Source organism: Fukomys damarensis, unplaced genomic scaffold (assembly GCF_012274545.1).
Source record: "Fukomys damarensis isolate Sample0158 unplaced genomic scaffold, DMR_v1.0_HiC HiC_scaffold_13, whole genome shotgun sequence".
NCBI classification, from domain to species: domain Eukaryota; kingdom Metazoa; phylum Chordata; class Mammalia; order Rodentia; family Bathyergidae; genus Fukomys; species Fukomys damarensis.
The window spans coordinates 26273070-26288345 of NW_022900925.1; the positions used below are offsets into that span (position 1 = coordinate 26273070).

The window sequence follows — 15276 nt, forward strand, 5'->3', positions numbered from 1 at the left end:
TCTTGAACTAGAGAAAAAAATCTTCTAAATGATATTACTGGGAGCTCAGTATGGCCGTGTATGCCTAGAATGCCAGTTACATGGGAGGCTCAGTCAGGAGGATCACAAGTTTGAGGCCAGCCTGGGCAACTTAGTGAGATACCCTAATATCAAAATATAAAGGGCTGGGGATACAGCTCAGTAGCAGAGTGCCCCTCAGTTCAATCCTCAGTACTGGTAAAAACCAAACCAAACCCCAAAAACACTTTACAGAATTAAAAACTCATTCCAAAAATCCACGCCTTTCCCCCAAATCAAGGGAAATGCACTGCAAACATACATCTGAGAAGAATAACTGATAGGACTGACTAATGTGTGAAATCCTGTCTAGAGCACTAACAGTGAAAGTGAACAAATTAACAATTCTGGACATATGCAGAGAGAAACCATTACCACTCACCTGCAAGGAAAAGTGTATGAATTTGGATCCTATGATCTTATGATCCTATCTGGATCAAGTTTTTAGTACCAAGCATAAAAATGTTTAGACGTCAAAGGAAAAAAACTGGAGTTACTTAAACTTAAGACTCTTAGATTTTACACAAAATATCTAAAACACGTTATTCTGTCTTTGTTTTAATGACACTAATAGCTTTATTTAACAAACACTGAGTGACTATTATGTGCAAATAACTATGCTAGATGCCATGAAAGATACAAAGGTGAAAAAGATAGTCCCTGCCCACAAGGAGCGTATAATCTAGTGCAGGAGACAAATACATAACTAGAATACAAGGCAGTAAGAATAGGCAAGTGCTGAGTGTGGCCTGAGTGTAATACTAACTAGCCTCAAGGTTCCAGTTTGAAACACTGGTGAAGTAGTGTCGGCTGCTTTGAAATCGCATCTCAAGACTGGCACAATGTCTCAATGGTCCTACCCAAGTGGCTGGAAGCAAGACAGTAGGCCAGGTAGAGGGGTTGCTTGAAAGCACTGTCACACCTACATACATAGTGCTGATACAAGTATGTAGGTACAGCTACAAAAGAACATATATATATATATATATATATATATATATAGTATCATTTGTCCTTTGGTTAATGGCTATAGCTACTGTTTAAACAATATATTTTATATAAAAAGGAATTTATATAATCCCAGAAAAATCAATTTAAGGATTAATATTAATTCAAGAAAGAATTCTGCCATAGGCAATTTTATTTACTAATTGATTCTTTTTTCTAAATGTCTATAAAGCTCTGTAGCAATTAAATCTAAGTATTGCTGAGTAAAAACCTCTCATGTCTTAGCCTTCTGAAGGAACTGGTCACATACCTGATATAACACTATTCTAATAGCAACAAGAAGGCCTTAAAGAGATTTAAGGAAAATACTTTTTAATGCTTTGATGCATATGGAACACACGCTGATTAAATACAATTCAATGTTGTTTGAAAATATCTCAATGACAGCGTTTGATACCAGTTAAGGCCAGCAAAATGAAGTGAGGAAAATATTACATGTACTCTTTCACTGATTTCAAGTATCACTGCCTTTGTCTATGCAACCCAATCTTTTATTTTAGAGCTCCATTTGTTGGTACAGATGAGCTTTGATTTACTTTTAGCTCATAAGCTAATAACAACCCCTGACCACTTCCTCTTGATAGTGCTGTCTGAAATAACTGGCAAAGTGAAGCACATTTCCTGGCTGCTTGTCCTACTTCCTGAATTGGACAGTTCACTGCTTAGCCTGTTTCCTTCAGTGTGTCACTGTGGTCCTGGATCCTCTGCTGTTTTCTCTCAAGGAAACGAGCCCGGGCATCTGATATGGATTTGTCATCATTTCTTCTTTGCATTTTCTTTAGGACTTCTTTTGATATTCCATCTGAAAACATCACAAATTAATCCAATGAAACTGTAATGTGAGATTCAGTACTAGAAGTGTTAAAGAGGAACAGATGTCTTGATTTTCCAATGTTAAGAAAAAGAATAAAGAGGAAATTAAATTTTGCCCTGTCAAAAGAAAAAAAGAGTCCATGGTTAAAAGATAGATCACATGGGTGGGGATGCATGTGTGCACACACGTGTGTGCAAACACCCAGGGAATGCAGTGAACCCAAAGAGTAAAAAAAAAAACTGACCCTAATGCAAGCATGTAGGACAATGTTGTAACTGCAACAAATCTAGTAGTTAACATTTCTAAAGATCCTTCTATGATTTTGTGTGTGTGTGTTTTTTTTTTGTTTTTGTATTTTTTGATACTAAAGATTGAACTCAGGCCCTTGCACTTGCGAGGCAGGTAGCAGAACCAATGAACCAAACCCCTGGCCCTTCTATGATTTATTTTTATTTTTATTTTTTTGGTACCAGAGATCGCACTCAAGACCATGTGCTTGCCAGTCAGGTGCAGTGCCACTGAGCTACATTCCCAGACCCCTTCTATGATTTCTTGGGTAATTTTTTCATCTTTCTATTTCAATGGTGATGTTAAATAGGGATTGTTATGGCTTGTATCTAGATGTCCCCACAAAGTCTCATGCACTCATAGGTGAAGAAAGTGGCTGGATCATGAGTGTGTGAAACCGGATTAAGGGCACTGGATTAGTTCCACTGATTGGTTTAACACAGTTCTGGGTGTGGCTGAATGAGTTTACTGAAGACAGTAGATCAATTCAGAGGCTTGTAGCTTGAATGGACTGAAAGGGAAAGGAAGGCTCCCTGCTGCTGCTGCCTCCTGCCTGTCACACCATGAACTGTTTCTCCTCTGCCAGGCTGCCCTGCCTCGCAGCCAGGAGACTACGAATTGAAACCTCCACAAAGTGAGCTAAGATAAAGCTGCTCCTTTAACTTGTGGGTGTCAGGTATTTTGTCCTATCAATGAAAAAGTAAGACAGGGATAATACATTGGGTCTATCATTTAGCCTCAAAAAGTTTTATTGAAAGTTTCTTGTTTATATGAAATGATAATTAAGCTTTGTGTCTTACTTCAAGACCACAATGGTTATGCCTCTTATCTAGGGACCTACTATTTGAGGAAAAAGTTCCTCCCTCCAATAAAAGGTTTTGGGGTAACCCATAAAGTTTTATAAAACATAGCAAAGATAATAAATCACTACTGAGAAACAATATGGCATACTAGTTAGGGACAGAACAAATGATTCACTTACCCTTCAACTGCTTCACATTTTCCTTATTTGTCCATCTCCTCCTCGCATCTTCTCTCACTTCACGTCGGGCCACACTGCTCAAATCGTGAGCATTAAATTCATGCAACTTGGGTAACAAGTCTCTCACCCATTCATAACGGATTGGACACACAATTCTTGCATAGACTTTGGTGGTAACTAATACCTCATGAAAAATGATCCATTCAAGTTTGGTTTCCTGTTCATGAAGCTATATAAAAGAGATCACTTAAGGATGATAACTCAATAATTTGCTCTATTCCACATTAAACTAAGCAATGATGGCCCAGTCCTTCTGAATTCCTACTTTCTCTCCCTCTCTTTTTTTCTTTTGGTACCAGGGATCAAACTCGGCACCTTGTGCCTGTGAGGGAGGCGGCGGAACCACTGAGCTAAATCCCCGGCTGAATTCCTATTTAATCAGTCAGCTCTATATGATATAGGTATATGTAAATTTAACCTCAAGACGAAAAGTACAAAACATTTATATATTACTTATTCTTCTACTTTCATAATGCTTTCTCTTCATTAAAAATAAAGTACTTACTGCTGAGGAAGGATGAATGTGAACTGGGCTTCCACGTCCATCCATTGTGCAAAACGTTCTCCCCACAGATCTATAAAAAGAAAAAACAAATGATAAAGAACAGTAAAACAATGAACTGAGAAGTTAAAAAATGAACAACGACAATATGTCCTACTACTACAAAGAGTGCAATAAGTAGAGGTTTACATTTTGGTGAGGGAGGGTGGAAAAACCATTTCATTGTATATAACTCATAAACAGTAAAATCACAACAGCTGGTTAAAAGAAGGCCATATGTGCTGCCATGCCCAGCCATATGTGCCACAACTTCACGATAACTAACTCAACACAAAAATCACTTTCACCTTCTCACTTTCAGTATTTCTAACTCCCTTCCCCATTATCCTTATTCGTAGTTATAGAATCCATTCCTCTGTACACAATGAATTTCACATTACCAACTGTTACCCCTTTCCTTATGAAAATGCCCTCCTCATTACGCTCAAACCCTGACAATCCACACTAAACAATCCTTCCCTACACTGTCTGAGCTCTGGCACTCTATGCCAAGCTACCCTTCCACAGCATAGCTTCCTGTTTGGCTTTCACACTCCACAAAAGGCCACTGCTCTACAAAAAAACTCTTGTCACTTGCCTTAGGTAGTGACTGCTTATGCCAAACCTGCCCTAAATCTGCTTTCTTCCTACCTTGCTTGATTCCAGTACCCACTGTGGGTCACTATAGCTTCTCTGTACAGATGATAATTATGAAAAGGTTCATCATAATTGAAATATCATAATGATAGAGCTTAAATCAAATCTTTAATATTAAGTAGTTTAATACTGTGGTCAAATACAGTAATATTCCTTAATCTATCCCTCGAGCTCATATTACTTACCTTCGAGCTACATTTTTGAAATAGCCTGCACAAAGACATCTCCGTAGCACTTCATGTTTAGGGCCTTCAAAGGTCTCTCGTGGGAAATCACTTTGCTATAGAAAGAATATATATTCAGTGGTAAATCTCACAGAACAATTTGAAATAATCTCTTACTTAAAACTCACATTCCTAAAGACTTTTTCTGGCCAATATGGAATAAAAAAAGTATGATGTAGAGATCTGGATATTTTTGTTGTTGCTTTGAGACTCAAATTCAACATTGAGAGATCAATAATATACTAGGTGGGATTACCATCAGGTTAAACACTGTAGATGAAAAGAGTAATGAATGTAAAGACAAAGAATACAGGCGTGTATTCACAGCAGTATACATACACAGAAAAGATAAATTTTATGTTATATGTATTTTACAATAAAAATTTTAATTTGAAAAAAGTATAATTATGCTAAAATAAAAATCCATACTCCCTCCCACCAGAAAATAAGTATCTTATATGAGTCCATTTACATAAAATACTAGGAAATGCAAACTTATCTGTGTGACAAATAGAAGAAGAGCAGCTGGGGCCGGGGATTTAGCTCAGTGGCTCTGCTGCCTGCCTCACAAGTTGCAAGGTCCTGAGTTCAATCCCCAGTGCCAAAAAAACAAAGAGGAGCAGTTGCAGGGTAGAGAAAGAAGGGGGAGCCTTTGAAGTGAGATGGATGGATTACAAAAGAACATGATGTAGTGATGGTTTCATAGGTTTATACAGAATCAAAACGTGAAATTTAACACTTCACACATGTAATCTGTTGCACGTCAATTATACCTCAGTAAGGTTATTTTTTAAGTATTCTCATTTCTGCAGGTAAATTTTTTTATTATTAGTAGAAATTGCTCACGGGGTCAAGGAGATGGCTACGTATTGAAGCGAGCAGAAAAGAGAAGGGAGCAGACTAGAAAGTGGTAAGAGGTTACTCTATGTTAGAGAAAATTCAATATAAAATATGTAGGCCTAAATTGCTACTCAAGAATAAAGAACATTACAGCAATCACCTGTTTAAGTTTCCTGATTAGTTCTCGAAGCTGAGCTTCCACACGAAATGCAGAAAATAAGCACCTCCAGTGAATCCAATGTTTTTGGCACCATGAAGCTGGAGCTCCACTACAAACCAAAAATACTGGTGTCCTGAAAACATCTTCTACAAGTAAAAGATATTCTAATACTCTCATTTTTTACTGTAAAAGTGGAAATCCATAAGCAACTGTCAGCTCTTTAATGAAACCTGTCCAAGTACTAATAAAGCACTTTAGGATATTTGAAAAAACAATTGTCAGTTGAATTAAAAATAATTTTATAATAGATTTCTTTTTTGGTACCAGGGATCGAACTCAGGATCTCCCACTTGTGAGGTAGGCAGCAGCACCACTGAGCTAAATCCCCAGCCCTTATAACAGATTTCTTTTCATATACATGTGCTAACAAATACTGAGTCATTTTCTCATCTAAATGATGTATACAAAAAGCAAATTCTCTAAGATCACTTTCAGAAAAGGTTTGAGAAGAAGAGAACTATATTATCCAGTAAATGCCTACCAAGTAACAAGTTAACTGACATATAACCTCACTAATGTCCAACATCATTCCAACTAACTATAGATCAAACCGGCACTTTCTAATACAAACGACTATCTCACATACCTTGATTTGCACTGTTCGAAGATGACAGCTAAAGTTGCAAAGTCATTAAATCCTCCAGCTTTAGCTGCCAATTCACGATGCCTCTGTTCTGCTTCCTTCTGGTACTCTGGATCAACTAAGGAGAATTAGGCAATTTAGTTCTACTTTACATTAAGTGCACAAACTCACTTTGTTTTCTTGAAGTTCATCAAAATCTGCCTCACTTTCTGGGTGTAATAAAGTAGAACAATTATTAGTTCTTCTTGGGGGCTCTGATTTCTTCCACAATGCAGGCAGAAAGCCAATGTACCTTCCAGGTGTAACAAGATCTGCTTAAAACCTGAGGTTGCATCTACAGTAGCTAAAATTCTTGTTGACCCAGGTTTTAAAACCTAGGTCATTTAGGTATGTAGCAAGAGTATCTTTTTTTTTTTTTTTTTTTAAGTATCTCTTTTAAGTACCCCTAGTAGCTGATGCTCTCAGAAATCAGACTTATGGATGAGTTTAGGAGTTAAGACTTACTCCTTTTGCAGTATTTAAATTTTTAATTACATACCTATTTGGGGAGTAGTGGTAAGTTACGGTTTAGATCTAAAATGCCACCCTGAAAGACTAAGATGTGACATGTACCAACTCCCACAATGAATGTATTTGTTATGGATCGCAAATGGCAGGGGGCGCAAACCAATCACAACAATAAAGGCATATCAGACAAAAATTTAACAGAGACTAGTAAAGGACATAGGAAAACCTGCTAAAACCTGGTGCACCTTCCCATGCTGTGTCTTCCAAGGCACAAAGGCAGAGGGACTCAGGAGCCTCTGAGCCTGAGCTAAACATGGACAAATTCATAAACTTCCTCAACCATGAAAGCAGTCTCCAAATCACAGGACACAGTCTACCATGAAAGGTGAAAATATCATTGGTTTAAGAGGCTTGGCACAACCTCTGAACAATGATCAAATCAACCAGCAGAGGTGACAAGCATAATAAGCAAAATGAAAACTTCATGAGGGGTTCTGGGAGGCTGAGGCAGGAGGATCACAAATTCAAACCCAGCCTGGGCAAGTTAGTGATTTACTGAGACTCTGTCTCAAAATTAAATGAACAATAATAATAACAAATGGGTTGGGCATGTAGCTTCATGCAGAGTTCCTGGGTTTAACCCCCAGGATCACACACACACACTAGAATGTGTATAATGAAAATCACTGGCAATATCAAACGTTGAAGAAGACATAGTATAAGCTACACTCTCAAACATTGTTGGTGGAATGTTTAAAATGGTACAACTACTTTGGAAAAAGGTTTAGCAGCTTCTTAAACATACACTTACTCAACAGCACAATTTCTTTCCTAGTTATTTTAAGAGAAATAAAAAGAGATATCTATACAAGACTCAAGAATTTTCAAAATAGCTTACTCATAACACTAGGAAACAATTCAAATGTCCACCAACAGGACACTAGAGAAATCATTGAATGGAGTACTATTCCACAAGAAAAAGAGCAAAAGACTGAATATGAACTTCATGTATAATAAAGGAAAATAAAAAAGTACATACTGTAGAAATTCTATTTATATGAAATTTCAGGAGTGGCAAAAATAACATGAAAAAATCAGGAAAAAAAGCTGATGGGGGGAACATAGATGACATCACTGAAGAATGGCACCAAAGGAACTTTCTGGAATGATAAAAGTGTTCTACATCTTGACAGGGAGGTGGGTTATATGGCTATATCCATTTCACAAAATCCACTGAATTATATTCTTAAGATTTATGCACTTCATTATGTAAATTCTACCTTAAAAATATGAACAAATATTGAACCCAATTTACAGGGCTGCCTTTCACAGTAGTACAGCTAAGCAACTCTGAAAATACTTTCTATACATTCTAGGGAAATGGACAATTTCAACACAGCCACTACATTAGATAATAGTATCATATCAATGCTGTTTCCAAATTCTGACAAAAGTATATGCTTAAATAAGAGACTGTCCTTTTTCTTAGTAAATATACATTTAAATATTTTATGATACGGAAGCAGTTTTTCCAATTTACTCTTACATGATTCAGGAAAGAAAAGATGTATGCAAGTCACTGAATGTGGTGGTGCACACCTGCAATCCCAGCTACTTGGAGGCTGAGGCAGGAGGATCACAAGTTTGAGCTCAGGCTAGGCAATTATAAAATAAAATAAAAATAAAATAAAAATAAAATATAAAAATAAAATAAAAGGAGTATGGGGAAAAAATAAGACCCAAGATATATCATGTAAAGGCACAAGATCCCAATGATAAAGGTAACTGTAATGTTTGCTTTAAATGTACCAAAAACTTAACAGGAAAAAAAAAGTTTCCTAAACTCTAACACAGAACTTCTTTCTCCTCTAAAATTGTTTTATCCCCAATAAGTTATGCAAATAAATAATAAATAAAAAAAATAAAAATGGGCTGGAGTTATAGCTCAGTGGCAGAGCACAAGGCCCTAATAACATAGTAACACACACACACACACACACACACACACACACACACACAGAATAATAATAAAGCAAAAAGAGAAAAATATTAAAAACTAAGATATAAACGAGTTCCTTTACTATTTTTACAATATTTCTGTTCAAGTTGAAAATTGTACTGTAATAACAAGTTACATGAAAAAGCGAAACTGGGGCTGTAGATGTGGCTCTGTGGTAGAGTATTTCTGTATCATGTGCAAGGTCCTGAGTTCAATTTTCAAGGGGGAGATTGAACTACCTGAGCTACTCGGCAGGTTGAGGTGGGAGGAATGCTTAAGCCCCTGGGATTGAAAGTCAGCGTGGGTAACATGAGACTCAAAAACAAAACAAAACAAAACAAAACAAAAACCCAGGGCTGTAGATGTGGCTCTGTGGTAGAGTATTTCTGTATCATGTGCAAGGTCCTGAGTTCAATTTTCAAGGGGGAGATTGAACTACCTGAGCTACTCGGCAGGTTGAGGTGGGAGGAATGCTTAAGCCCCTGGGATTGAAAGTCAGCGTGGGTAACATGAGACTCAAAAACAAAACAAAACAAAACAAAACAAAAACCCAGAGAGATACTAATGGAATGCTTAAGCCCCTGGGATTGAAAGTCAGCGTGGGTAACATGAGACTCAAAAACAAAACAAAACAAAACAAAACAAAAACCCAGAGAGAGATACTAACACCAGACTGGTTTTATCTATTTAAATTTCCAACAGGGGGGAAAATTTTTCTTTTGCTACCCTTAACTATTAGAGTTGGATCACCTTAATCTACCTCCCTGGTTTTACAAATGAAAAAATGATGTCCAGAAAAGCTAGGTCCACAGTCTCATAATACAGAAGTAAAACTGGACAAAACCCTACACTCCTGGCTCCTGCTTCAATGCTATATAATAGTTTTTGGACTATGTTTGGCTTTGAAACTACTTAATGAAAACCAACTTTATATAGTATTTTATTTTAAAATATTACAATTGAGTGTATTATTATAATCTAAATCCTGACACTTAAAACTGCAATCTATTTGCTGCAAGAAGCACAGATTGATAAGAGTATTTTTATAGAACAATATATTCTCCATATGATCACAGCAAAGATAAAGTTGTCTGGACCAGTCATTAAAACCTACAAACAGATAAAGCCAGTAAGATGGCATAACTTATTGGTCTTCGCTGCAGGCAAAGTACAGTTTCTACTCAGACAATTTTGGGGAGAGAAATAAATTACTCCCCAAGATGAAAGCAAAGCCAATATGTGGCAAATTAATTTGTGTCCTACACTGCCATACCAAGACAGGAAACAAAGCAAAAAGTTAAAGACACAGAAACTTCAAAAGACTCTAAGGATATAAAAGCTGCACTTCTCTTTTTTTTTCTAGAGGGAAAAAGTTAATATTTTACTAATGTACCACAGAAGGACAAGGTTCACCTTACTCTCTTCCTTTACCAGTGATAGAAAATTCTTGACACTTAAGACTACAATCTATTTGGTGTAGGCAGCACAGGAACATTATACACTCCCCATGCCAAACAACTAAGTTAAAGGATAACAAAATGTAAAAATTATTTCCTTCCTTTCCTGTCCAAGGGCTAGGCATATGGTAAACGCTGAACAAATGCTCAGTGAACTACTGGAGACCTAAACAAAGGAAGAGATATTCCATGTATGTAGACAGAAAGCCTCAATGCTGTCATAATGTCAGTTTGTCCCACCTTGATCTACTGGATTCAACATAAGCCAAGCAAGTTATCCCATGGATTTCAACAAGCTGGTTCTAACATTTTTTTTTTTTCTTACCAGGGATCGAACTCTGGACCTTGCGCTTGCGAGGCAGGCAGCGGTACCACTGAGCTAAATCCCCGACCTTGGTTCTAACATTTGTATGGTAACAGGAAAGACTCAGAGTAGCCAAAACAACATTGAAGGAGTAGCACAAAGCTGAAGAATTGAAGAATCGATCCTACCTAACTTCAAGAATTACTATAAAACTCCAATAATTAAGAGACTGTGGTTGTGGACAAAACAATTAATGGAACAAACTACAGAGCCCCGAATAAGAACCATACAAATATAGTCAACTTAACTTTGAGAAAGGAACAAAGGCATTTCGATTTTTAAAAAATGAGTATTTTAAACAAATGGTGCTGAAACAACTGGACATCCCAGTACTATAAGACAACAAAGAGGAAATCCACACACTGAGTATGGCAATGACTTTTTAGATACAACACTGGGCCAGGGATTTAGCTCAGTGGTTCTGCTGCCTGCCTCACAAACTCAAGGTCCAGAGTTCGATCACTGGTACCAAAAAGAAAAAAGAAAGGATAGGTACAACACCAAAAACAAGAAATAATTGATAAACTGTATTTCATTATGATTCAAAACTTCTCTCTGCAAAAGGCAATCTCAAGATTTATAAAAGATGGTGCCAGGAATTCAGCTCAGTGGTTCCACCACCTGCCTCGCAAGCACAAGGTCCCGAGTTCGATCCCTGGTACCAAAAAAAAAAAAAATTACAAAAGATGTATTTGATAAAGGACTGTTATCCAAAATACACAGAGAACTTTAATTTAAAAGACCTAAATATGCCAGGGATGTAGCTCAGTGGCTCTGCACCTGCTGGCAAGTGCAAAGTCCTGAGTTTGATTCCCAGCACCAGAAAAAAAAAAAAAAAGACCTGAGCATTTCTCAGCAAAGATTATTTATGGAGAGCAAATAGATACAAAAAGATAACATCTTATGTTACAGAGAACTACAAGTTCAAACTCATCAACTTTAACAACAGAACTCCACAAATAAAAGATGTTGGTAATAGGGGTAATTGTGCCTATAGAGGCTACTACATACATGTAGCAGAATGGTCAAAATCCAACACATTAATGCCACCAAACACCGATAAGGATGTGAAGGAACACGCAGTCTCAGATTCACTGCTGGGTGGAATGCAAAATGGTACAGCTACTCTGGAGCGCAGTCGTTCCCTATATTCCCCCACTGCCCCCCATCCCGTGTGGAAACTGAACCACTCAGAGCCTCATGAATGCTAGGCAACTGCTCTACCAATGAACTATATTCCCAGACCTTTTTACTTTTTATTTTCTGACAGGATCTTGCTAACTCATACAAGATGGCCTAGAGCAGTGATGGCAAACCTTTCAGAGACAAACACCCACACTGTAATACAAAACCCACTTACTTATTACAAAGTGCCAACACTGCAATTAAAACTGAATACTGAGGTTTTAATTTTAGAAAAAACTCATACATTAACATCTTCTGTATTAAAAGAAAAGCAAATAACATGACTGGTTTACACCACTGGCCTAGAACTTAAAATCTTTCTGCCTCCACCTCTCAAGTAGATAATACACCACTATGCCTAGCAGATAGTTTCTCAATCAAATTTAACACACTATTACTACACGTCAGCTATGAGTTGAAAAGCTATGCCCACAAAGCTATGCACAAACAAACAAACAAACAAACCCTGAACACTGATATTTACTGCAGCTTTATTTATTATAGAGGAATTTTTTTTGGTACTGGGGCTCAAACTCGGGACTTTGAGCTTGTGAGGCAGGCACAGTGCCACTGAGCTAAATCCCTGGCCCTAAAGAAGAATCTTAAATGCATTTTCCTAAGTGAAATAAGCTAATCTGAAAAGGTTACAAATTATGATTCCAAATTGTAGAAAAGGTCAGACTACAGCGACAATAAAGATTAGCAAGCCCAGCATGGTGGTGCATGCCTGTAATCCCAGCACTCAGGAGGCCAAGGCAGGAGGATCGCTGCAAGTTCGAGTCCAGCCTGGGCTACATAGTGAGTTCCAGGTCAGTCTGAACTACATAGCGAGACCCTGTCTCAAAAAAAAAAAAAAAAAAAAAAAATTAGCAGTTGCCAAGGTTTGTTGGAAGGGATGTAGGGACAAATTAAGTGCTGTGCAGATTTTTTTTTTTAAAGACATGGTTGCGCTATGTAATTCAGGCTGGCCTTGGAGTCACTATATAGCCCAAACTGGCCTCAAACTGTGGCAATCTTCCTGTCCCAGCCTCCTGAGTGCTGGAACTGTAGGAACGCACCACCAAGCCTGACAGGAGTAAAATTATTCTGTAGGATACTGTTAACTGTGGATATATGTCATCACACATTTGTCAAAGCCTGTAATACAACACAATAAATAATCCTCTTCGTGTTAGTAATCCTGGCTCATCAACTGTAACAAAAGTACTCCACAAACAAAAAATGGTAGGGAAAACTGCCTATGAAGGATAGAGGATAAATGTGAACTTCTGTACTTTCTACTCAATTTTTCCGTGAACCTTAAAGTACTCTAAAAAAGTTCATAAATTAAAGCTAGGTATGGTGATGACACCTGTAATCTTAGTACATGGGAGGGTAGGCAGGAGGACAGGCCCAAGTTTGAGGCCAGCATAGACTCCATAGTGAGTTCAAGACTACACTCTACATAGCGAGACTCTGCCTCAAAAAACCAAAACGAAACAAATTTAAAAATAAATCAAAATATAAATAAGGGCAGAAGGCATAGCTCAGTATGAAGGCCCTGGGATGAATCCAATGTTGTCCCAACACAAAAAAAACTCTATAAATTAAATTTTTATATAAGACTTAACAGTAAACTTCTTACCAGGTCTAATGAAGACATTTTCCACAGATAACATTGCTGCTATTGGAAGCAGAAGATCTTCACAGTCTAAGGAAGCAGCCTTGATTACTGCGCACGTCAGGTGTGGAGGGAGAGGAAACTCCACCATAGACAAACCCAATCTGGTTACATGGCCACTCCTAATAGAAAGAAAAATTTCTTAGCTCTTTCCACTGTGGGAGAAACATGTCATATTCATAACTCAGAATAAAATCACATATTTAGACTATCTTAAATCACCTCCAGAATACAAGTCAAGGAACTAAAACAATTAGGTCACTGACAAGAGAAACGTAAAGATGCACACCTTCTACTGTCAAAAGTACATTCAAAACTCTAAACGACAAGGCAGAAGACAGTAGTGTAATAGGTACAAACATGCTGCAGAGGTGGAGAGGGCATCTCGGAAGCTATCAGGGAATGAAAGTAGCAACCCTTCCCCCACCACAGGAGGAAGAACAAAGACTCCCGCTCTGTTGTTATTTTAATGTACCCAGCGTAGTGCTCAGCACTGAAATGGTACTCAGAAATTACCTGTTAAATAATAACAGTATTAAATAAAAATAGTTTTATGGTATTGTATTTAAATAAGAATTATGAAGAAAGACCGAGGATAAATTCTGATGGCAAGTAAACAATCCATCGAATCAAATCAAATTATTTTCTACTGATAAAGGTAGTTAAACGTGTTTGAAGAGAAATCAACCTGTTTTGGTTGTTTGTTTGTTTTTAAACTTTTTACCTGTCAATAGCATCACACTGGTAAAGTTGTTTAAGAGCTTCTAAAATTAGTCTCTCATTAGGTGGATCCAAATAGGGAAACCTGTGTATTTAAATGAGATATAAGATGAGAGGCCACTTTCTGAGCATGGAAGGAATTTAAACAGACTGGATTAAAATTTCTGCAAAAGGTTTTACTTTTTTTGTTTTTCTAGCCCTTTTCTTTTTTCTTTCACAATGATCAGCATTCAGCAAAAGAGAAAATAATTTTTTCTGGACCACACTCATCTCATCCAAGACACGCTCCCTGTTTCCCCTGGGCAGAACCATGCTCTCACCACTTCTCGGTACCTATTTTTTCCTTCCCAGTACCAGGGAGCAAACTAAGGGCCTTGCACTCACCAGGCAGGCACACCACTGCTGAGCCACATCCTGGCGTTTTGGGTTTTTTCCCAGTACTGGGGATCAAACTGAAGACATCGGGCGTAGGAGGCAGGCATGGCACCACTGAGCTAAATCCCTGGCCCTCTGAGTACCTATCTTAATCCCACAACATCCCTCACAACCAATGCCAAGTCTATTCTCCTCTGCACAACACAACCTTATTAACTTACTTGTATTCTAATTTCTGTATTATTTTCTGCTGAACTATCTGAAGATAAGCTGCAAATATACCATTTCACTCATAAAACACTTAGGTGTGTCCTCCTGAAGATAAGGACATTCTCTCACATTACCATGATACTATAAATGAACATAGAAAATTAACAAAGAAAACAATAAAAGATGGACAGAGGAAACAAGGCGATGTCTCTCTTGTACATGGGAAGGAGTCCAGAATAGTGAAGGGGAGGGGAGAGGGGGAGCAGAGGATTTAAGCAGAATTAAGATATGCCCTGTACAGGAACGTAATTATCTCACCAAAAAGAACAAAAGGGGGAAAGGGAATTTAGAGGCAGAGGAGGAAGGGAAAGGGGACTAAAAAAGGAAATGAGCTGTATTATGCACATGTGCCCACTCCCCAAGATGAATATAAACATCACGTACTGCTAATTAAAATTTTTAATTAACCAAAAATTTAATAATATTCACAAAGGACAGAAGAGTAACATATAACTAAGTATGAAT

At 37.6% G+C, this 15276-nt stretch overlaps 1 protein-coding gene across 1 annotated transcript in view; it reads right to left on the minus strand.

Annotated features, from left to right (window-relative positions):
• Positions 1–745: 745 nt before the first annotated feature.
• Dhx40 (DEAH-box helicase 40) overlaps positions 746–15276 on the minus strand; it is a 36444-nt gene continuing 21913 nt past the window's right edge. The window contains exons 11-18 of the mRNA XM_010626718.3: positions 14171–14251; positions 13411–13568; positions 6278–6392; positions 5632–5740; positions 4593–4687; positions 3715–3784; positions 3150–3378; positions 746–1867 (exon numbers count right to left, since the gene is read on the minus strand). Coding sequence (XP_010625020.1) covers positions 1728–1867; positions 3150–3378; positions 3715–3784; positions 4593–4687; positions 5632–5740; positions 6278–6392; positions 13411–13568; positions 14171–14251 — 997 coding nt within the window. The 3' untranslated portion in view covers positions 746–1727. The remainder of the gene's footprint in view (positions 1868–3149; positions 3379–3714; positions 3785–4592; positions 4688–5631; positions 5741–6277; positions 6393–13410; positions 13569–14170; positions 14252–15276) is intronic.